We start from the raw sequence: 25384 nt of genomic DNA, 5'->3' as shown, positions 1-25384 counted from the left end.
CCGTGTTCATGCATTCCGATTTACTCGTGAAAGTCTCGACGTCCGTAAATAGTCTGGGAGTTCGTCATTGTCTCGGTTCATGCATAAGACCCTTGAGCACAATTACAGCGACGAACAAGGTGTCTTGAATAAAGTGAAAGATATCGGTTCAGCCTGTTTAAGCCGAATAATGAATGTGAACCTGTTGAATGTTGTTTTTTTTCAGAATGGATCGTCTATATGCTATATTGTCATTAGGGGAATGCATAAACTGCAAAAGAAAACGCATTCTGGCTAATCGACATTCAGTATTTTAATTTATTACAACGTTACGTTCCGCCTCGTTTTCACATTTGAAAAATATATCAACTTTAATTTATCGCTTACTTCCGGTTATATGTAAGTACGTGCTTTAAGTTTTTTTAGTTTTTTTTTTTACTTTACTGTCAATTAATACAACAAAAGTACATAGAGATTTACGTCAAATTGATCGGATTTATCTCGTTTCTGTTAATATTTACTTAATTTTATCATATACACAGAAGAAATGTGCTAACATCCGATATCAACGAAATGATAATACTGCAATGCAGTTTCACTTTGAGGTCTGCTGTACGAATTTCGAACACTCGAACTCCCTGAAACTCGAACTATTTCGTTGTTCCCTTCAACTTCGAGTTAACGAAGTTTTACTGTACATATATATATATATATATATATATATATATATATATATATATATATATATATATATACTGAATCAAATTAAAAACTTCACAACCGTTTCATCTTGGCTAATTAGCAACTATGACAGAAGAACGTGTTAAATAAAGTGGGGTTTTTTTATTATTGTATGACGTCCAAAGAAAGACATATTAGATGGCATTTCGTAGGTTCATTGGTTGACATGGGCGGAGCAAACGTCACTGCGTGTTCGCACCAGTTGTGTTGACGTCATTCGTACAGCTCTTGGCGATGATGTCTGGCCAATAATGTCAAAGTAATTTTTGTCGCATGAAATGTTATTAAGACGGCTTTTTGCGGTGTCTTCGCGATTAAGGCGATCGAATTGCTGATATCTGATTGGTTGAATTGGCGAGAAAGCGAGGAAATGCCGTCTAAAGCTTAATAGAACGTGTTTTGTAAACTATATAAGCAACTTTAATTCCAGTCAGCCATTACCCGATATTTAAATGACGTAAGAATATGAGACCGGTGTCTTTTTGAATGGAAATGATGTCATATTCGAATGACGTCATTTTGGATGACATTACATAAAAATAAACTAGTTCTTAACGTTGTTTTGTGTTTTCTGAACGCTGGAGAGCTTTCATTGTAAAGTTGCTATTCAAATATTTTTGTTTGATGACTATGAATGAACACGTCAATTATGGAGTGTCACCATAGAACGTTTGCTTAAATGTTAATAAACCTAGTGCCGTGACCTCAATTAATTTACATTTAATTTGCAAAGTTATCAAATTCTTAAAATATGTGATCTGATACATCAGGGCAACCAACTTTTTGGAATGTTCCGAAAAATCCGGAATTTTTAACCCATATCTCGAATTCCGGAATTAATGCAAAATATCTGGATTTTTTTTCCAAATACGCTATCTTTTATTTTTTTAGGGGGGGGGGGGGGGGGGGGGGGGGGGGGGGGGGGGGGGGGGGGGGGAAGCAACCATTTCTGAATATATTTTTCTATATTTTTAAATCCCGAGTTTATTAAACAGAGTTTATCATTCTGCATTCTCTATTGCAACCTGAACTTGGTATTATCGACTGTTTCGTGCTATTACTAAGACGTTTGTCTATTGGCTGTATTTGTCGACAGCCGACTAGTGAAATTTGTCTTACTTGTTATGTAGTTTATGTATTCATTTTAAAGATATTTCAAATATCATATAGTAATTATTACGGGACAGACATCGGATCAATGGCAATGCATGCAACTTCGCCATGGTGTGTAAAAACCTGAACATGTTACAGAAAATAAAAGAAACGGATCCACAGTTCTCTTCTTAAGTTCTTTTCGTATGCTTTCACATGCAACATTTCACTAAATAATATTTGGCTACCAATAATCTGTGACACATTCATGACATTAATAATTAATTAATTAATATACCTACCGATCTTGTTTTATTCAAGTAAGTTAAACTATAAAAAAATTAAATATTTACAAACCATTGTTAGATTTTGCCGCGAAAAGTACTACTCAAATAGTAATGTAAGTGTAATGCAGAACGGTAGCCAGTCTTAATGCGGGTACCAGACGTTTCGTCCCGGATTCAGTCAACCACAAATTAGTTCGACCCCACTGATAAAATAGTGCAAATGTGGCAGTGTACCTACATAAAAATAACATTGGTCCCAAGTTTGTCACTTTATTACTAATCTGTAGGTGGGAGTTAAACTGTACTACACTATTTGCTGATAAAGTGGGGCTTTTAGGGTGTTTTTTGGTGATGATTTTTTATGTTTGGTCTGTCTGTGTCTCTCTCTCTCTCTGTGTGCGCGTGTGTGTGTGTGCGATAATGCTTGTAATTGCTCTACTAGGTATAGTAACTTTATTTACACTTATGAATATATTTATCATGTTTTGTAAACTAGGCAAGTAATAAAGTAGGGCCACTTATGTATTCAATAATAAAAGTATATATCAATCCACATAACATTCCAATAAATAATACAATTTTTGTTTATTGTTATCTATCTCTTTGATTGTTTTTTTTTTTTTTAAATGTCAAATATGGTGCTGTTTAAATAATTTTTTATATTGTTGAAAATGGTGTTTTCGCGTGCTGGAGCTCCACGCGGTAAGACGTGTTTGTTTCGCTTGTGCACACTGCACGTGCTTTCGTGTGCTCGACTTGGGGGTCCTTCATTTCGTTGTTTTTGTCAGCGAAATGAAGTTTTCTACTGGGATGTATGCGGCCATTGGAACTGATTGAACGCTGGAACGCTTCTCGTTTCGACAGTCTGCACCACCAGGTTGGATTCTTTTTCAGCGAGATTCCTCGCCTCCACGTTTTTCTCCGTCTGACTATGTTGACTTGTTTTTTCGTGACTCGTATGACGGCCATTCTGCAGAACGCCACGGTTGTTCGCGTTTAGTCTCTACATGTCCGAGCCTGTCCTAGCAGCACTGGAAGATTGACCGTCCCACTCTAAGAAGAAATAAGAAGCGGGGTCGGCCCCTACTACTCTTTTTCTAGACTTTACATTGTTTTATAGTGATACCATATCGCACCATCCGGAGTCGGGGCCCGTCCGCACCACTATACCCTAGTCTGATACTCTACTCGTTCAGACGGATCCGGCTTCTCAAGATCTGTATTTCAGCACAGCACTACACCTTCAACGTCTATCGACTGTCAATCTAGGGGTTTTCTTGACGGGATGCAACCCATCTCGTCCCTTTAAGCTGTGCACCCAAACGGCCTTAACGAGGCCACTCGCGTGGACATATCGATCGGACTTTAAACGTTTAGATCTGCGTTCAAAATTTTATGTCGAAATTACTTCTTTTTTGTAATATTATTAAATAGTCCGATCCTCTCTTCTTTCTCTTATTTAATTTTGGACTGTCCTTCTAAAATGCTCCAAATTATATAAATATTCGGCCGAGCAGTCAATTCTTTTTTATTTTTGGCTTGTATCCTTTTTCTTTTTTTTCTTTAATCTATTAACTTTTTTACTAATTGCTATTTTCAAAATTCTGCCCATTTTCACCGCCCCCCCCCCCCCCCCCCCCCCCCCCCCCCCCCCCCCCCCCCCCCCCCCCCCCCCCCCCCCCCCCCCCCCACCTCCATCCCGAGTCAGGCCACCGATCTTATCGGAGGTCGGACTCGGGATGGGCGTGTTCGAAACCCTAGTGGTATATGGGTACGTTAAACTAGTTATCATCATCGCGTGCTTTAAACTATTGTTTTGAAAGGGGTGTTCGCGCGCTTAAAAATGAAAATACCAGGAAATTCGGGAAAAATATTTCAATTAATTGGCCGCCCTGATATATGGTTCATCAAACGCAAGAGATGAGTCAAATAGCGTGAATAACTTGACCAAACTACATTAAAATATGTTCAAGGCAATATAGCCTAATTCTTATTTAATCTGAGCACACCAAAATTATATATTGTTACTGGATTGTAAATAAATTATCCTGAAGTAATTGTTATCTCACTTGGAGTTTTGATGAAAATTACTTGATTACAGGCTATATGATATACAGTTTGTGGATATTCATTAGCTTTCCCTTATGTTCATTTCACAGGGTATGGACTTGAAAATTTCACCTACACCAATACCAATATGGGCGAATTAATCAAGAACAACACAAGGAAAGTTAACTTCAATTCGCTATCGGGTCATGTGTTTTTTGATAAATATGGTGATGTAATTAGAATGTCGATGATTCAACAATTACAAGGTATAAAGACTAGAGTTCATTGTTTCCAATCATCTATTTTAGTTCAATTATATATCGTGGTGTGTATGCAGAAAAATGATTATACATAAATATGTAAATCTATATTATGTATCAAGATGTAAGCGACTGGAGAAACAACTAAAATTGCATTTTCTGTTTCATTTACTAATTCTTTCAAATAATATGTAACCTTTGTAATCCGTTTGACAACTAAGTCCATTTATTGGCTTTTTAATATCCATTTATTATTACAGGCTTAACTTTATTAATTTATATACTTTTCTGAAGTTGTTTCAAGATATGTTTTGTATTTCTATTAATATATTTTTATTACCTTTTCAAGCTTTATTCAAAGTGTGTGTTATTCTTTTTACTTAAACTTCTGTTCCAATTTATTGTTATCCGATAGTTTCTGAAAATATAATAAAATGCTGTGTCATTTTCAGATGCGAAATTAGTGACAGTCGCTTTATATGATAAACTTAATATCGGCAATGAGTTGATATGGAACTCTTCACGTGTCTTATGGTTAAATGGTAAGTACACATAAAGGTTGTAGTGTGTGTATATTAACGACCTCTGCTGATATTGACTTGGAATACCAGCGTCATAAAGTAAAAATGGAAGCCAGAATTGCTGCCATTGATATACATACAACGAATGATATGTAGGGAATTAATGAAAGCTTAATGACACCCCAAACACAAACATTCGTTGGCTATTGGGTATCAAACAATGGTAAAATATAACTGAATTGACGATCAATATCAATATAACACTGTGTAAAGAGCTGTGCTAAGTATAAATATCACAAATATGTTAAAATGTCGAGTAGGTATGTATATTAAAAGTTTCAACAAAAGTCAACATGTAAACATTTCAAAATAAGTTGAGGATGGAATCGAAATCATTCCATCACATTTTATCGTCCAAATATATTTCTACTCGTTGGATCCAAATGATTACACTCCATCAAAATGTGGTGAACCGTCAGTGTATACTGACATTGTTCACACTGAGCTTGAGGATACCTTTTCAGAACAAATTAATGTGGCAAGCATATGTGACCGATGTGATTATGACACAAGAATATTTCATTCTTCCTACTAGCCTATAGGAGCAATGCCAGTATCCCATGACTAGCTTGACTGAAATAACATTCATCGCAACCGCACCGGTGCAAAGATATTGCCAAGTTGAAAAAATATATTGATTAATGTCACATTTAAGATTAGTATAAGGCACGTTAATCCTGGATCGAGTGAAATCGAAAGCATATTTGTCAGTTACATATACCATTTAATTGCCCCTGATGCTAGTATGAATAGGTATCCAACATAATACAATATGCAAATATGCAGAGGTCCACATACCTCACTGTTTTGTGGGGTTATTTTTTTCTTATTTTTGTTTTTCCTCCATCTATTTATTACAGTATGTCACATGTAACAAATTCCACGAGCCTTTGTAAAACTGTAGTATTTCACCGCCCCACTGTCTCTTTATCTCAAATACACAAGCATATGTTGCTTGTGATAAGGAAGTTGATCTAAGTGTGTTAAAAACATCAATACATAGTATTCGAAGAAACAAGTGTAGCGGGTTTGCTCTGATGACTACGTGTCAGAATTACTAAATGTTCGACATCCAAACAAAACAAACGTTTTCGTTTTCGTTTTCTTTTTCAAAGAAACAAAACAGTAAAGCTTGAGTGTTTGAAGTTCTGCTTGTCGAGATGTTAACTATTTTATTTCGAGAGTTCAGCATTTCCGTTATTGAAAAATCACGTGAACATGAAGATGCTTGGCCATGTCAGTGCGACATGTATAAAACATATCTTCCTATTAATATTCCACAAAAGGAGATGGGCGTTGATGTAGGGGATATTACACACAGGAAGGGTCAAAGAGTTTGATACAGTGGAGAACTTGAGGGTGTGTGCTAATTAAAATTATGAAAGTTTGTGAACATACTTTGTATATAGTTCCTTGTGTCATTAACCTGCTGAGTAACATTACCATTGATTTTATCGGCCCATGCAGGCAAGCTTTATGAAACATGAAGCTGGATCATCATTTAATTGGGATGGTTATACGAAAGTGCGTCTTTTTATCCATTTCCGATAAAGATATTGTATGTTGTTGGATGCCCAGCCATATTGGCATCAGTGGTAATGAAAATACAGGTTTAGCTGCCACGTCTGCTTTGGATTTGCCTCATGCCAGGGTTGGTGTGCCTTATACTGATTTTAAACATACTATCAACCTATTTATCTTTTTGACTTGGCAAAATGATTGGAACGGTGCTGTTGCGAACAAGCTTCATGCTGTCAAGCCAATCTTGGGAGAGTGGCAGTCCTATAAACAGCGCAGGAAGGATGAAATAGTCTTGTGTCGTGCTCTCATCGGTCATAACCATTCATTTATCTTGAAGAAAGATTCTCCACCTCAGTATGAGCATTGTCAGTGTATTGTGATGGATCGACACATTTTGATGGTGTGCAATCATTTCAAAGAAACTAGAAAAAAAATATTTTGACAACGAAATCCAGAACTTTTACGTGATACTAACTTTTATTCTAAATTTTAATTTGACCTATCTGTGATATTTGTATTTTTACACAGTTCTTTACACTGTGTTTTTATTTAACTGTTGAATTTTTATATTGATGTTTATCATCACTTTATTTGTTTACATTTAACATAGCTTGACACTCATTAGCCGATGTATTTTTCTTGCTGGGGTGTCGTTAAATATTAATTAATTCCTTACTTCATTCGAATGCAGGCAATTTAATCTGAAAACTCGTTAAAAACTCATACATTATATTTTGACGAAAGCATTGTTCCTTTAAAAAAAAAAAAATAAATAAATAAATAAATAAACGAACAAAAAACAAAGATAAAAAACACACAAACAAAAAACAACCAATAAACCAAACAAACACAAAACCACACACAAAAAACAAACAAACCATAAAAGACTAGCTTGCCAATGTATTACATTTTTAGCCACTAAAACGAAATACAGCCATTATATTTATACGTTAAACATTGGATGATAAAACCGTTTTGAAGTTTGGTTGGGGTAGGGGTGGAAGTGGGCGGTGCGTAAGATTCCTAAGATCCTCATCTAGGACAGGGTCCGCACCTTAAATTGTTCACTTAATGAATGGCAACAACAGATCATAGACTCATGAAATCTGGTATAGTTAAGTAGTTATAAACTTACTATACCGTTTCGTGCCATTTCAAAATATATTGTATTTTAAATTTTAAGAAGTTTGATTTAATATGTGAAACGGTATGCATTAAGTGCTGGTAAAGACTATATGGTAGTTTTGAGTTATTCTGATCTAAGTTAGCCTACTATTATTAGTGCAACAGATATGTGACAAAATTGTGCCTTTGATGATAAAAACATGCAACTTTGCATGGGGTTAGGAAGTACACTAGAGAAAAAAATATAGATATAAGGACATTGCAGATTTGTCCTCTGGGGGTCATGGCGGCCATGTTTCAAAATGGCCGCCGTGGCTACCACAAGACTCAATACAAATGTCTGAATTTACCATATTTTTTGTTCTTTTTAGATCTGATCTATAGATATGCCCATTGTATGTTATGTTGTGGTGACGTCAGGGGCAGTTCCAGAACATAAGCTAATTAAGGTTATTTTTGTTCTTCCCATACTACATTGGTAGCCTCAGGTAAGGTTGTCCACATCGGTTCCCAGCTGCCTGTGTCACCTTGATGCCATCCCCATTCATTTGGTGGTGGGAGTTCTGGAGCAGAAACTAGCATCTGACCCCAACAGTGTGATGCCTGGTACACTGCCCTTTTCACATGCTGTTGAAGTGCTGCCTTTGTAGGAGGTATTTGATCGAGTTGCCTTCTCTTTTGGGCGAAAAGCACTTTCCGTGCATCATTAACATGGTGTAGGCTACTGGTACGGTAATACAACAATACAACAAAGTGTTCTAATGTTTCAAACCAGTCCTCTGTGGAGCATGGTTTTGTTGTTAAGGCACATAATGCTGATGTGACTCCATGTGTTAATTTCCTGATGGCCCAACATGTTTTCTTGCCCCTACCACCGTAAAGGCATGGAACATGGGCAGTGAAAGGCATCTGTCCGGACCCAAGGCATGAGATATATCATGGGCAGCCAGGTATCGTAAATTCTTTCCAGTACCAAAAGCTACCCAGAGTTCAGAGATATTGAGCTTCTGAACAGTTCGTATGGCCAGAGCCAAGACATCAGTGTCCACTTGGCGTATTTGGATTTTGATGTGTCCTTCATTGAGAGCATCAGCTTCATGAAGCAATATCCGTATGTCTGCCTCCTCATGGGTGCATGTTGCTATACTGGTGACATCTCTTGGCTGTTTGCATAAGAAATTTTGAAGATGAGGGCTAATGACCTGGCGCTCAGTTTCCAACAGAACTGCTTCGGTGGCAAGGAAGGAAAACAGTTCAGTCTTGTTTTCGTCAAGCCTTAAGAATCCATGCCAATCTCCAGGAATTTTAGTCAGTGGCTCCACATGTCTCCGTATGCCTTTTCCTCTCATGCTTCGAGTGCTTGACTTCAGACTGGTTAGATTGTAAACATACCAGATGACATCAATCCTCATAGTCTGTTGTAGCTGTGATGCAAGATATGGAAGACCTGACTTGCATACTTGGCTGTCCCAGGTTTCAACATGTTAACTACAGCCGCACCATCAAAGACGATTACCTCAACAGGAGGTCTCTTACAATCGCAATCCGATGTAACAAGATCCGCTAGGCAGTACACATGGTCAGAATTTGTGCTAAGTCTTAGTTGTCCTATGTGTGACAGTGAAGGTGGCCAAGCTTGATTATCATGCTAAAAAAAGTCATCCAGGTTGCCATCCCGTACTTGACAAGCAATATAAAGTCTGGAAAACAGAGAGCAGTCATATTTCAGGGATTGGAGAGGGGTAAACAATTCTTCTTGATTGGTTCTTGGATGGACTTTGTTTCTGAAACAAGCCTTTCTTTCACAAATATTTCATACTGATTCTGTCCCAACTTCTCAAGTCTGTGCATGGTATCAGCAACAGCTTGGTCTGCAATGTCTTGGCTGTCTAGTTTGATTAGATCATCGTTGCTTTCAAAAATGGATTGCCCATCCCTTCTATGGTATTTGTAACAGACTTGACATCTCGAAGACATGATTTTTGTGTTTGTTTGGTCTGTTCATGATGTACTGAATTTACTGCCTTTTGACTCTGCTATCAGTCGAGCCATCTCTGGTCCACATACCATCCAGCGTCTAAGAGCTGTTGGATTCTCTGTCAGACCTATAGCTCCACCATCACCTTTCAAGGCAGCGTTATTTTGTTCATGGGCCTGGTCAGTGGCAATAGCAGAGAACAGGCGTGCTATCTTCTTGACTGTGAACCTCCCTGTAGAAATTTGGCATATACCAGGGGATGGCGTCACCAAATCTCTCAAATGGGCCGGAATCCATCTGGCATAATTTGTGTTATCTAAAGCAAAGAAGAATGGTGTAATATTGGTCAGGGCATCAATGCACAAAAAGAAGTTTGCCTCTCGGATTGCTCGGATAAACATCAACACTGACTTCCAGCTGAAGAACCATGAACCAAAACTGAAACTGGGGACTTGCTTCAGCTCTGATACTGCACCACTCTTCAATTGACATCAGATGCTCGTGTTCTATAAGTGTGCTATTGTACCACGTATATGCCTTTTGTAGGAGTATTTGCAGGCTGCAGGCTGTGATTTGATGAGCTTTACGAGTGCGTGTTACATGGGTAGCTTTTAAGAAAGAATCTGCTGTACCTGATGAGGCAACTCCAGCCTGTAGAAGGACATCTGTGCAACCACTGCCATCAAGAAGATCCCCTACCACCGTAAGGGCAGCCATTTCAGTATGAAGACCACCAAAGAGCACAATAAATTTGTCTTCACCATGACTTCCTGGCCATGTCCACTGAATTCTTTTAGCAATGGCATACAGAGGTTGATCCAGCGTAATTACTGGCACCTGATCACTACATCCATTGAGTGACGAATCATAGCCTCTGAATGGGCTGCATCATAGAAGAGAGGTAGCAGACAGTGGGACCATTATAATTTTCAGTGAGAAGATCACGTTGAACACCTCTGAACACATTGCTTGGATGTTGGAACAATGATATTCCAGTTGCATGGAAGGATCCGTGTGCACTCGTGGAACTAGGATTATGGTCGATGTTGTCAACAGCAGCAGTAGTAAAAAAGATCACTTCTCAAGTTTGGAGGGCAGACAGCGTTCTGCACTTCATAGTGGTTACATAGTTTGTTTCCAACTCTGTTGAGATGCTCAGTACTCTGTCATACGAAATGCACAATCCCAGGCTGAATAAGGAGTCTACGAAGTCACGCGTGCGAGTTTTTGTGTGAAGCATCATACCAAGATATACTTTGTTTCTGTATTTTGGTTATGCTTGGATGATCTAGAGGCACCTTCACGTCTGCGTACAGTACTGTTGTACATAGGTAGATGTGATATAGCTTAGCTGAGCTGCTGAAACCAACGAGTCAACATTTGATCTTTCTTTTATGCTTGAGCCATTCAGAATCATGCCAACCAGTGCCAAAAGTGATGCTGATACTGATTTCTCCTGGCACCAACTGTCAAATGAATAACTGAAAACAGCTTTCAGTTTGAACATATCCCTTCGCAAAATGTTTGCTGCTTTGACAAGGTGGACAGCATCTTCATCAGCATCATACTCACATGCTTTCTTCAATGCGGCTCCAATATCTTGATTTGAAAACAAGTACTATTTCACGACCTTGCTTGTAAATCTGGAATATACCCCAGAATACGATTCTTGAGTTTAGTGGAGTGCACCCGTCCAGTGATGTTAGTACCAAGCTGCTGTACAAATTGGCCAGATCAGTCATTTTAAAGACTGGCGCAATTTCACTATTTGTGCGAGCTTCTTCAATGTAAGAAATCAACTTGGCGAGTGCTATGCCATTTTTATTTGTATCTTCGTCCGTTTCATCTATTGACTTGTTATAAGCTTGGCCATTAATGGCTCGTCTTCTAGTTTGTGGGCATACTTTCGGACCCGCTTGTTAAGCTGAAAGGTTGAAGAATGGTGTAAAGGTATACTACCTGCAGGTTTGTCACAGAGAAAACACTGACCGTTTGAAGAGCTGGAATGATCGGTGCTTTGTTGTGTGTACTTTTTTTCTTCTTCTTTTTTTTTTGGGGGTGGGGGGGGGGGGGGGGGGGGGGGGGGGGAGGGGATCAGCATTCTCTTCACATGATGTCTTCCTCTTCTCTGCTCTCTGGAGTTGTGTTTTGTTGTACTGTAATCTACATGAGTCATGCCACTTAGCACTGTTGTCTTTACTACTATTTTAAAAGCATTTGGAAAAATAGTGGCCAACTCGAACACTATTTCATAGAAATTCAAGACGTAATGTGATTACTTTCCTCTTTATACAGATGAATCATAGGATGGAAATTCAGTGGCTACGGTTTTTCCATCATGCAAAATAATGTCCATGACACTTCCCGATTTGGCATGATTCTTTACTGCTGAAATTTGGGCAATCATTAAAGCCTGGGAAGAAATAATGGATTATATTGTATCCAAATTTATTATTGCCACCGATTAACTTTGATGTCTCCATGTCACCAAAACAACAACACATTAATAGTGGAATGACCCATGTGTACGTGTACACGGTTTTTTGTGTTTGTGTTTGTACAAATTACTAATTCGTAAATTTTGATGATGTGCTATTTTTCCGTGCTTTCCTATCCATGATTCCTTCCTTGTTTTAGGAATCGTGCCATCTGATTCTTTGAAAACAGTGTCAGGTCCACTTGTATTATCACAAATACTGTATGGAATCATGTGTGTGTTTGCTGCTCTTGGGATGGTTTTGGCATTGTGTTTTCTTGTCTTCAACATCAAATTTAGAAATAAAAGGTGAGCTTTTGCAGTTGCCAGAAGCAATCATTTTTCAATATTAACCACATGAGTCAACATAACAGAACTGTAAATATCCTGTCAAACGTTTTATGGATGTATCCAAACAATTAACTTTACACACGAGCCATTAGTCTCTAACACGAAAACCACATTGAGGTTGCAGTGAAGTCAACACAATATTAAAAGCATAAATGAGTAATTTACATATGAAGGCTCAAGTGGCTTTCGTAATAATCAGCAAAACAATTTTAGTCAATTTCCTGACCACATAATAAAATATTTCATGTGAAAGTGACAAAATTAAATTGGATTAAAAGTGTATGTATTATGATTGGAGAAGTGCAAAATGTAAAACCACTACTACCCCCAGAATCCACATTGCAGTCATTCCGTCACTCTCAAATATGTGTTCAAAACATTTGTTTGGTATTCTATATATGGAAAATAAACAATTAATACTATTATTTAGTTTTTTCCTATAATTGTACATATTAAATAGGTATATGCTTTGGTATACCTTAGTATTAAGTTTAAGAGTTTGCTTCAGGAAACAATCGATAAAATTTCAAATATACAATATTTATTTTATTACTAGACACAGCAACTGGGCCCTAATATGTAATAGTTATACCCACACTTTATGAAGTGTATCGGTGAATATCCCTACAGTTTTGGTCGACCAAATATAAACGTGTATTACAAAACACGGACAATCAATATAAAACCATATAAAATACACCTACACACGAAGCCAGACGTGGGTGTGGGGTTGGGCAGAGGGCCACGCCTCTCCACCAATCACGTGTATACAATATTCTGGCCACGTGTGTGTGCAATATGTGACAAAGAACATCACGAGATTTAGACCTCACTCCAAACACCCTCATTAAAAGGGAACGTGACCTTCAGTTGAACACTTGCCATGCATTAGTAAATAATAAATATTATATATTATTCATGGACATACATCCTGACAGTCATAATGTATCAACCTATCTTATAGTCACTTTACAGTGTTTTATCCCAATAGCACCCACACTTATTTATTTTTGTATCAGTACATTACATTAATGACATAGTAGGCGCGGATCCAGAAGTTTTTTTAATAGCGGAGGCCCAAAACCCGTTGTTGCTTTTGAATATGTGGATGGGATAAATTTTAATGTTTGTATATTCTGTAATATATATATTGTTTGACAAAAATAGAGGGGGCGTGTCACTTGGACTCCCCGCCTAAATCCGTGCCTGAAACATACTATAGAGTGATGCTTCTGTTATGCAAATAGCCGTAGTTATTTATAGGAGAACGAACCTGTATTCAAAACATACAGAGAGTTTTCTAAAATGGAAATAAGTCAACTTCGTGCACTTTAGATGATGAATTGTTTATACAACCTGTCGGGGTTTAGGTTTATACACACATAAATTAAACGTAACATTTGCAAAAAACGTAGGGTCTAAACAGTTGAACAGGATCATAGAGAGTCGTGCAATCGGCGCGTGATAATCAAATATAAGTTAAACAACGATATATCTTTCGCATTTCAATGTAAGGTGTCGCAATCAGTGTTCATTGCAGTATTCATCTTTTTTGTTTCTTTTTTCTTTTGTTTAAAATATAGGTATACAGATACAAAAAAAACGACCTATCCTCAAAAAGTATAGGTGTATCGGTGAATACACTGTTAATAAAATAAAGCACGAGAACGAGACCGGAAGTGGGGTATAAATAAGATTGTCAATCATATCATATAATGATAAAGTGAATATTTAATATTTCACAATTACCTGCATGGTTGGTAATTACAAGATGTGACGGAATTGATATTATGTCACATTAATGACTACAATTGTCAACATATAAATGTATTAATTTATCCCAAATGGTATCATTTAATCCTGTTAAGTTTTATGCACTAGATTAATACGTTTGACAGACAGATAGAAAGTTAGAAAACGGTGGTTTCTAATAACATTGATTTTGTGTGTGTGCGTGCGTGCGTGGGCGCGCGCGTGTGTGTGTGTGTTTATATGATTAACTTAAATTCATTACTTTAGAAAAAATAATGTATTTATTTAAAATGTTTTAAATTTACTAACCTGTATTTCAGATACACAGAAACACATAAATTGACACACCATTGTAATAATGCTGTCTCATTATTGCATTAGTTTAATAATATTTTTTATCTTTAGAGTTTGATTAAGATGATCAAATTAACAATGATATAACACATTTAAAAAAAGAAAATATTTTAATATTTATCATTTTCTACCAATGTAATTTTTCTGGATGGCATTTCTGCCTCTAATTATAGAATGACCCTATTTTTAATGTAATATATGCTTCATTTATTCAGTTTTCAAATAAGATGGGGTTATTCGCGTGAATGAATATCTCTGAATTCAGTTTTCAATCAGTCAAACAAAAATCAACAATGTTGTGATAATTGATCTACAGAAAGAAGAAATTGAATCAGAGTTTTTGGAGAATGGCCAACGAACAGTTATACAACTTCTAAAGTAAATTTCAAAACCTTTAATGATACACGGACGTGATACATCCTGAAATTTAACCTAAGCGACTAGGCACGAAAGGTGTATCAGTGCTGGGAAGTGCACAAGACTATAAGAAACAAAACTCACAGCCATCCATATAGAAATTTCTATATATGTAGTCTGGACTGTTATGTCATGATTTTGATGTGTGCATTTTTAAAAAATATTTTTGCTACATTTGGAATAACTGTATTTTTAAAATTATTCATATTCCAAAGAAACATAAATCCATTGTTGGCATTTTTTCCTTCACAATGTTGGTGGTAATCTTTAATTCAAGATGGCAGTTACGCTAAATCCACATTGGTCAATATCCGAACTTGTTTGTAGGTTGTATACTCCTCTACCTATCACTGTATGGTATTAAATTATAGGTATGTGTCCAACAAAAACATATATTGCATAACATCAACTATAAAGAAGTTACTATAAGGCCTATTTTCGTAAGAAACATGGATGCATTTCCTTGATAATTTGCAAAATTTAATATCAATAAACTTGATGTCTAGTCTGTGTGCAACATTAAGTCACTTATATGGATCCAAATATATGTCCATAGCTCTCCTGGAGTAAGGAATAATACCAGTTGTTATATAAACTGGATTGTCATACACGTTAAGTGCATAATGCCACCTCTACCCCTCATTTTGAGCCAACTTATTAAAAATGTGACATCGTCTTTGATTATGTTTTATGCAGGTATATATTACATAATTATGCATACAGTATACCAAAATGTTGATAGCTGTGAACTATATATATATTTAATTCAAGGTGTTAGAAACGGATGTTTGGGTGGAAACCCCCTATGTAAGCAAAAATGTTGTTTTGGGGCCCTCTGGACCTGTCCTGTATAGTTTCACCTGCCAGTGTCTCGAAACCACCACCCTTGTATAAATAACTGTACAAGTGCCAGTATTTTAAAATTATTTAATTTTCCTAAGAATGTATAAATTTAAAGTTTATTATTTATACTAGGTGTCTATAGCCCGTGAACCAGATCACCCCCCTCCGGCAATGTATGTGATTTGTTTGACAACGTAGTAAAACAAATGATGAGGTAAAAATATTATGAAGACTTACTCTGCCTTATCAAAGATATCGATCCACTTGCTAGAGAAGTACATTACCATAACATATACCCGAAAAGATGAGAGAACCCAGGTACCCTAAAGCAGATGACGCTAATGAAAGGCAGATCAGAGCACACGACAAAGCCTTTGAGCATATTTGTGATTATGACCAAATCAATATTATCAGTGGAACATAGGTTAAACGGATGACAATGCTACGGGAACGATGTGGATTTTTTATGCCAACACATTTCCCCGATTTATACAATCAGCAGAATACGACATATTGAAAGACAGATTGAAGAAGTACTTTGGTCAGAACATAAAGTTTTGGCGACTATTTTCAGATGAGGTGCCAACTGAGCAGGTCGTGGAAACATCTGAATTCGCCTATTAAGTAGAGAGACGACCGATGGAAGCATATATCATTTTGTGTAGCTGCATTATAGATGTGCATGGGGATTCAAATGAAATGCCATTATCATCTTCTATTTATTTTCTTCTATCTTAGAACGTCAAACCTTTAGTGACCTTTTTTATACGCATGCTATCTGGCGGTGATGTTAGGGATTCATCTAACAGCAAAGTGATTAGTTACATTTATAGCTCAGGGTGTATGCCACGTGGTAACTTGTGGTTGATGAAAAATGCCAAAGCTTCTTGAAATGACGTTTGACACCCAATAGCTTATGTATTTTATTTATTCTTGGAATGACTTCAAAGTATCGAAGGTATTGGTGGAAACACGTTTCATCTAGTAACAATTTAGCTACAAGATGATGGTATGCATCATTTTCCTTGCTGTTTTTGACGGATAGGATGAACGCACCACGGTGCTTTCTTCTTCCCCTCTTTCTTAAAGTTGTGGCAATTGTCAGTGCCAGTAACATGTTGTCAACCCCCTCTTCGTCCAGAAGGGCTTACACGTTTCCTCTACTCATATTTCGGTGGCCACTTCCTCAATTTACACGTTGTGACGTCACGCCAAAATGTTTTACGCATTCTTCTACGCACACATAGAGACAGTCATTACGCATACGCGTACGCACACGTTCGCGCATATTTACTGTATCCAGCTTCTGTTATTCTTTGTTTAAAAATCCGACCGCAGATGTCAAAAATTTGCGCGCAATACCAGAATGAACTCGCTAAGGTAGATAACGAAAATAAGTTACATACGTAAACTGATTGCATAGCCATAATAAATAGTTTTACGTCTGTAGTAAAGTTAGCACACCTCGGAAACTTGGGGACTTTTGATATATTATTACTAATGATATTCCACATCTATCCTGAACAAAATAAGCTCTGTACTATTTTCGGGTTAAACCCTAACGTTCCTGGACTATTAGTGCGAGAGAAGTTGGTGTAGTAGTCTTACACCTGCCCACGCAGGTCGTTAAAACTCGCGTTGGGTGGGAGACTGTATCGGGAGGAACTTGCGAATTCCAATGTACTTATTTACCTACTTGTTTTCCCAGACTCAACATGGGTGCCTGACTTGTGAATAAATTAACACTAAATAATCCTATTATTTCCAAATTATATTTTCTCAAAATGAACGATTCCTGTTTGATATATGTATACGTCCACAAAATACCCTAGTATACAAACGCATATATACAATGAGCTGTGTATAATTGTGAATATTTATTCTTAGTTAATTGGGCTTCTATTTTCGTGGCCGTCCTGGTCAGGTGTCGCGCAGTGTATTTGTAAATTGAGGATGGGTGTCACTATTAGTATAATGACCCCGTGGATGGAAATTTGAGGATCCACGGGGTTGGGGGTTGACAGCATGCTCCCCCGAGAAAACTGTTAATTCGCTGTGTTCCTATATGTCATTTACAGCACAGTAACAGGAAAAAGGTGTTCTCTGTTCAAGCCATTGCTGTAGGTTCGGATCCTAAAATTTGACACTGCTTTTTAAAAAAAATACAGACAGCATATTCATTGTTAGGATCAATTTTGTTATCCGCTTGATTGATTGACTGATTGATATATTGATTTATTTTATTATTATTATACTGACGGAAGAAAACCAAACGCAAGGGTTTTTTTTCGGTGGTAAATATTTTAAATATACATACATACATACATACACACACACACACACACACACACACACACACACACACACGTATATATATATATATATATATATATATATATATATATATATATATATATAGGCTATGTGCTATGGACCTGTATCTTTAATCTCTTTGCTAAACAAAATGGCCACACTGGCAGTATTTTATTTTATGAATATTAATGAGATAGTTGGGCTTTCATGTTTTGTTTTGGGGGGAGGGGGGGGGGGGGGTTTTTTTTTTTTTTTTAAAGTATGTAACTCTTGACCATGCCCCTCCCCTCTCTACCCCGTGGCATCGTTTTCCAACACATCCCATGATGCCCACTCCCCTCCTCTTAACGTAGATATATGTTTTACACTGAATACTGTTTATAATTTTTGCTGTCCAACTCAAGATTACAGCCAGTCACCCAAAACAAAGACAAAGACAACGTCATAATATGTTATTGTTCTCAAAACAAAGTCGTGTGTGTTCGCTATGGACGGATATCGTCAAACGTATACGCTTGATTCGTCGCCTGTGCCGCCATAGCTCGGCAAAGCACAAACGACAGCCTGTTGTCAGTTTCAATTAACACGTGCGTTTGCCGATTTCAAATTGTAGGGTTCGTCTCAAAAAATCAAAAGACAAATCTTGCGCTGTACGAAGAACGTTCGTTGAGGATACGGTACTAGAGTCTTTAGTTAAAACCGATTTGATCTTGACAACGTACTATCGACAGTCGTACCTTCCTATTTCAGAATTGATATTTTATAAAGTGTTAGTAGAACTTTGAAAGTTTAGTTTGTATACTAGTAACACATTAATCATGTATATATTTTTAAAATAAAATATACTAAAGTAGACAATGAACGTTTTCAGTTCTTAATTTTACGTGTTAAAATCGACAAATTCAAATAAATATTATTTCGTTTGGAAAGGGTAAATTTGGGGAGGGGGGGAGGGGTTGTTTAACGACATCAAAGATAAAGCATATTGATTTAATAATCATCCGACTCCATACAACCGTAAATAAAATGTGTTGAGTGCGTTGTTAAATAAAACATATCCTATCCTTCCTTCCATTTGGTAATTTTGACATATCATCTTAGAGAGGAATCGGGTTCATGTGCAGGGCATTGGAGGTCGAAACCCTTACTTGCCCAAACTTAAAAAAAATTGAAATGTATTTTTTTTTGGGGGGGGGGGGGGGGAGCATGGCCCCATATAAACTTCGCTCAACACAGTCTATAACCCCAACCCCGCTGAAATCCCTGCACACGCGCCTTGGAAATCCGCTACATATTTTTTTAGCAAGGGATCGTTTATATGTACCATCCCACAGACAGGATATCACATACCATGGTATTTTTGTATACCCGCCGATGGGGATCGATCCTAGCCTGACCGCGCATTTCCCAAAAACACCTTTTTAGGTCTAAGTAATGAATAAAAATAACATATAGTCTTGAAAAATGTTACGTAAATCGAACACAGTACCCTCTTCCTCTACCCCTAGAGCGTTACGTAATTAGTAACACCCCCTTACATGTAACGCGTATGCCAACAGCTGGCCACTGTCAACATTTCAAGGATAATCCCTGACTCACCGACCCCCGGAAAGGCGTTGTACCATACCTCTATGGATATAAATATGTTTTGGAGATATGAGACGACCCCTCAATCAAGACAGTTAAATTTGTTCAAAAATTGCGAAATCTCACGTGATCTCTTGTTTGGGAATTCTACACTTGTGATAAGCCAATGAAAACCGAGATCAGTACGATCCCGTCAAAAGTGTCCCACTTTCAAAATACTGGCTTTGTTTTTGACCTGGATAAGCCAGCGTAGTGAAACCAATACTGAGTGCGGCGTCATATATGCACCAAACGTAATTGGATTTTCTGTTCTATATGCTTAAATAATAAAAATATTCCAGGGAATGTAGTTTTAAAACAATTTCTGTTCTTGCTCAGTCGAGTTCTCGGCCAATCCGGCAAGAAATAACAAAGCGAGGGGACTGGACACAACAATCCATATTTAGAAGGAGGAAGGAAAGAAGGAAGGAAATGTTTTATTTAAAGACTCACTCAACACATTTTATTTACCGTTATATGGCGTCGGATATATGGTTAAGGACCACACAGATATTAAGGGAGGAAACCCGCTGTCGCAACTTCATGGACTACTCTTTTCGATTAGCAGCAAGGGATATATGCATCATCCCATAGACAAGACAGCACATACCACGGTCTTTATGTACCAGTCGTGGTGCACTGGCTGGAGTGAAAAATAGCCCAATGGGCTCACCGACGGGGATCGATCCCAAACCGAACGCGCATCAAGCTTTACCACTGGGCTACGTCTCGCCCCCTTCCTTATTTGGCATTGCTCCATATTTAGAAGATCGATGCCAAATAAGGTTATCGCTACCAGTTAGGGTCTCCACGAGTACTCGAGTACTCGGGCACGGGTCGAGTCTAGCAAGACTCGAGTCCGTTCACAGGACTCGAGTACCCTACAAGGTGGAATCAACTATAATACACTGGACAATGTAGGACAATAATTTCAGGATTAGATAATCAACGATATAAGTGACACAATAATTATAAGATCATGCGCTAGTTTCTTTTTTTTAAACTGGCCGTCCATCCATCATAACACTAAATATATCAACCGGTTTCTAAATGCAATACAATGACATGATTTGGCATCTATGTTCAGCCCTGGAATTAAGATGCATAATGCAATTTAACTTTATTCTTTAATCTCATCATCATCTAGTGTAAGTGTCGGGTACTCGGGTCCGGGTCGAGTTTGACCCTCGAGTACTCGAGTCCCATATTTTGGACTCGTGGAGGCCCTACTACCAGTCTCTCGCATTCTCGTTGAGAGTTTGCACGCGTGACGTAGAAGTGAAAATTCTCTGACGCCTACTGTCAAATATTGTTTTCTACACAACAGAACGACCACTTTATTTTGGTTAGCAATTGATTATGTATGAATAGGTCAATCTCCAGGTTTTTACTGAAATCTCCAGGTTTTGGGGCTTCAGTGTCTAGGTATCCAGTGCCTCGAGGTTGAGAGGTCTGAACATGACAAATAAAAAGTGAACCTTGTTGTAGCTAGCAATAAAACATTTAGTATCAACAATGCAACATGTTTTGAACAGTATTTCATATTATTTGATCGCGTTTTGTAGCTTTACGAGAAGCAGTTCGCTATTGAATAGTAGACTGGTCACCCGGACATGCAAATGGCGCAAGTCATATCTGTCGAACAAAATTGGTTGAAAGCATGTTTGGTGACTAACAATCGACATTAAAAAAATTAAATCAAATTTTTTTTTTTGCCAAATCGAAAATTCTTTTGCCAATTTTTTTTATTTATTATTTTTCGAAATTTGCGACTTTGACGAACAACAAGTTCCGTTATTTTTTCAAAAATGTGTTAATGGAACATTTGATATTTATTATTTTGTTTTTTTAAATAATTTCTCGAAATTATGTATTTTGTTTCATGACACTGATAATTTATTTCTCGGAAATTTCCGTAAAGTTATCGTCCACGGAAAGTCCCGAAGTATACCGGTACGTACCACGACAGCAAAAAAACATACCGGTACACCAGTATACCGGTAATACCGAACACCTCTATTTGACAACTTGTGTTGTGTTATAACAGATGGCGTTCGCAATGATATCGTTAAAATGTGGGTACCCTACGACATATCCTGATCCAAATCAATAGCGTGTGTACTAACCCAGGGCTACAGTCGCTGCTCTAACTCTCTTTACCATTCACCCAATCAAATGTGTATGGTCCTTTGTGGGATATTATTCAACTAACGAAGAAAGGCCTGCGTGAGCTAAGCGACGTTGTTTAGGATGTTGGCGCGTTTCCTGACCCTCCTGTCCAGCTCGTCACACAAATGCTCGATCGGGTTCAAATCTGTACTAGTTAGGGTGGCCATTAGAACACTGGGACATTGTTTTGTTTGAAGAAGTTAATAGAAACCCTCGCAACGTGCGGCCTCACATTATCCTGCTGCAACATAAGGTTATGCGCATGGATAAGTAGAAACACGTGAGGCCTGACGACCTAATTCACTAAACTCTCGCAACTATACGATCTCGCAGTGCAATGTTAAACAGAGGATGCTTTGTTGTCTAACAGAGCCTAAGAGACTTTTGTGAATTAGGCTTACGGTTGTAAGATTGCTGTGGATGACAACGACAGGTGTTTTCACGCTATGAGAAGTTCCACGACCTCCATCCCACCCACCCCTCCCCCCAAAAAATAATAAAAAATCATAACAGACGCTTCCCCAAATCTGTTGTTTTCCGTATCACACGTGTCGTCAGAATATTGCTGACCACGACGTTGATAGACGTTGATGTTGTGGTCCATCTGACCTGTAAAGCAAGAACCGAGACTTGTCACTCGTCTCCTGTGGGCCAAGTGAAACCGACTTCGTGCATGTGCGCGCAGCGACTGCAATCGATGTTGACGTCGCCTGGCTGGAAGTTGCGGACCAATGTAGAGACGTTGTGGCCATAAGTTGTACCCACACAACCGATTCCTAATCGTTCGTGGAGAAACTGGACGACCATGTGTGCCTACAACCTGACTTGCTTTCTCCGTAGCCGTCTAAAATCGGTTACGGTGTGTGAGACGTATGTCTCTATCTTGACGTGGCAAGGAAACGCGCGGAAGCCCGCTCCTGGGACAGTCCGATAATCTTCATGTGGCTCTGAGACACCCGACAACTAAACGAGCTATCGTTGACTCCTGTATCCCAAATTGCTGGGCGACGCGATGTAGCGATTGACCCTGCATAATTAGAGGAATAGCCCCACCCCTATCAACTTGCAACATTCGAGGCATTTCCCTTTTCAATTGTGTTGAAATGAAATGTAGAGCACTCGATCTGTACTATTTTTTTTTTTTTTTTTTTTTTTTTTTAAATTGTTTTTGTAACGTCCAACCTCTTTCTATGTGTCAAGGCTGTTTGCTTAGCTTCTGTTTTTTTCTATTTTGGTTTTGCGTTTCTGGTTGTGAAACTCGGTGGAATTTACCAACTTGTTTTACACATACTCAATTATTAATCTCTCTTAAATTGGCTGAAATGTTCCGAATACTTTTTTATTTTAATATATTGGTTGGGCCCCATATTTAACCAGAAAGCACGTATTGGTATGGCTGCATATTATACATACTAGTGAACTAGTCAGTTGAGTTATTATTAAACAAACTTTTTGATTGTTATAAACATTACATTTTTGGACATTCCAAAATAATACACTGTAACAAATGCATGGAACTTTGGTCACCAGGCGATAAGGTTTTGACTTGCCCGATGTTGTTTTCATTCGCCTGGGGCGACCTTAAAATGCATACCCCGTGGCACTGATCATATTTGGTCTCAAGTTCTCTTCAAGATGTCTCAAGTCAGAAGATTCTATCAGTGAATAACATTGAAATAAGAAGATAAGTGGTAAATATATTAGAAAAATCGCTACTTTTTGGGTAAACATTCCTACTTTCCCCCTACTTTTTTGTCTGCTAGAGATTTATTTTCCCCGTAACTTTTCATAAAGCACCACTTGACAGCCTGGGTCTCATATATATATATTTTTTTTCTCAACAGGATAATTAAAATGTCTTCACCTAATATCAACAATGTCATTTTGGTGGGCTGCATACTAGCGTACACGTTTGTCTTTGTAACAGGAATGAATAAGAGGGAACTGCCAGCTGTATGTCAGGTATTATCAGTCAAAATGATATTATTCTTTTTTATTCTGTGATGTGTGTTGTGGAGGGGTGGGTTTGGAATAATATAAATTTTTCTAGTGAATATAATATAATGTTAAAAATAAGTAGGGGATATTCGAATATAACAATATAACAGAGATATATTAATTTTAATTGGAATATTAATTAATGGTAAAACACAAGCACTCATGTGAAAAGGGATTGGCATTAAAGATTATAGCCAGGATAGTGAGGAGGAGATGTAGGTCAGGAGGAGATACAGGGGTTGTCAATTTGATGTTTTCAATATTTGCACCAGTAACGGGTAAAACCCTCCGATGATGTCCCGCGTGTGCTCAATGGGAGAACGGTCTGGACTTGTGGCTGTACACGGCAGTGTGTGATGTTCTGCTGCTGCAGATACTCGGTGACCAGTAGACTCATTGTGACATATTACGTCTACGGGCCACAAATCGCTGCGTGGTGCCATCTTGGTGCATGACTACAGCCCTGAGACGTTCCTGACTTCGGAGACGTCGCATTGTTGAAAAGTTACACAATGTTGTAAAGAATGGCAGCAAGGTTATTATTTAGTATTCCAATAGCAAACAAGAAAGAATATTGCCACAGTGTGCACACAACGTACACAGAAACTAAGTGTTTAATTTCAAATCACACCCTTCGCACATGCAATGTCACGTCACGTGCTTCACGAGTGGGAACATGAACGCACAGTGGCACTTAGTTTGAGTTTTATATCTCATTTCATTCTATGATTATTGATATTTGAAACAGTATATTACAGTGCATATTTATTCGCATGCACTTTGTTCGTGTCTCTGGAACATTTTATTATAATAGCCATATTATTATATAAAACAAAGTACGGGCAGTTAAAGGTAGGTATTTGTTCACAAAACAAAAGACCACAATAATATGTGTTAATTTACCCACAAGTAATAGAAGCCATAAAACACATGATGATTATGAATCGTACATTAGTACATTTAGTACGATATTTCTGCAAATGATTGAGCCCAAAATAAGCCACGACTAACTGCAAGGTACTTTTTCTATAGAGGGACGCTCATCTTGTTCACGGTTTATGGATCCTACTTCTATACAATGTACAACCCACTTTTCACTAATATAGCGTAAAACTCAAAAAACAAAAAAACAATTACAGTTGAAAAAAAGGAACATCTAAATTTTTCATATGAAGATGCATAAATTAATATTTCAAGGAAGGAACTGTGAGTATTGTAATAAGTATTGCTCACATGATTTCCGCTGTAAATTATCGTTAATGGCAAACAACAGAAACTTTGCAGTAAACCTTAAAATAATAACTCTAAGTTATTTATCATCGGGTGCTTTTCTTCTGTTTGTTCTTTTATCAACCTATATTATACACCTAGATTTCAGAATGTTATGCTTGTACAATTCGGAAAACCGAAACTATCTGATCTCTTGTTAAAACGCAATTTACAATGTTTATAATCAACTATGGTCCTATTAT

At 37.6% G+C, this 25384-nt stretch overlaps 1 protein-coding gene across 3 annotated transcripts in view; it reads left to right on the top strand.

Moving 5' to 3' along the window:
- Positions 1–25384, top strand: part of LOC121371078 (gamma-aminobutyric acid type B receptor subunit 1-like) — a 99874-nt gene that overhangs the window by 38088 nt on the left and 36402 nt on the right. For all 3 annotated transcript variants that reach the window (XM_041496710.1, XM_041496709.1, XM_041496708.1), the window contains 4 exons: positions 4259–4414; positions 4861–4950; positions 12251–12398; positions 23759–23876. In XM_041496710.1, coding sequence (XP_041352644.1) covers positions 4259–4414; positions 4861–4950; positions 12251–12398; positions 23759–23876 — 512 coding nt within the window. The remainder of the gene's footprint in view (positions 1–4258; positions 4415–4860; positions 4951–12250; positions 12399–23758; positions 23877–25384) is intronic.

The sequence above is a fragment of the Gigantopelta aegis genome, chromosome 4 (genome assembly GCF_016097555.1).
Source record: "Gigantopelta aegis isolate Gae_Host chromosome 4, Gae_host_genome, whole genome shotgun sequence".
In the NCBI taxonomy this organism is placed as follows: domain Eukaryota; kingdom Metazoa; phylum Mollusca; class Gastropoda; order Neomphalida; family Peltospiridae; genus Gigantopelta; species Gigantopelta aegis.
This window is presented reverse-complemented; position numbering and strand designations above follow the sequence as displayed.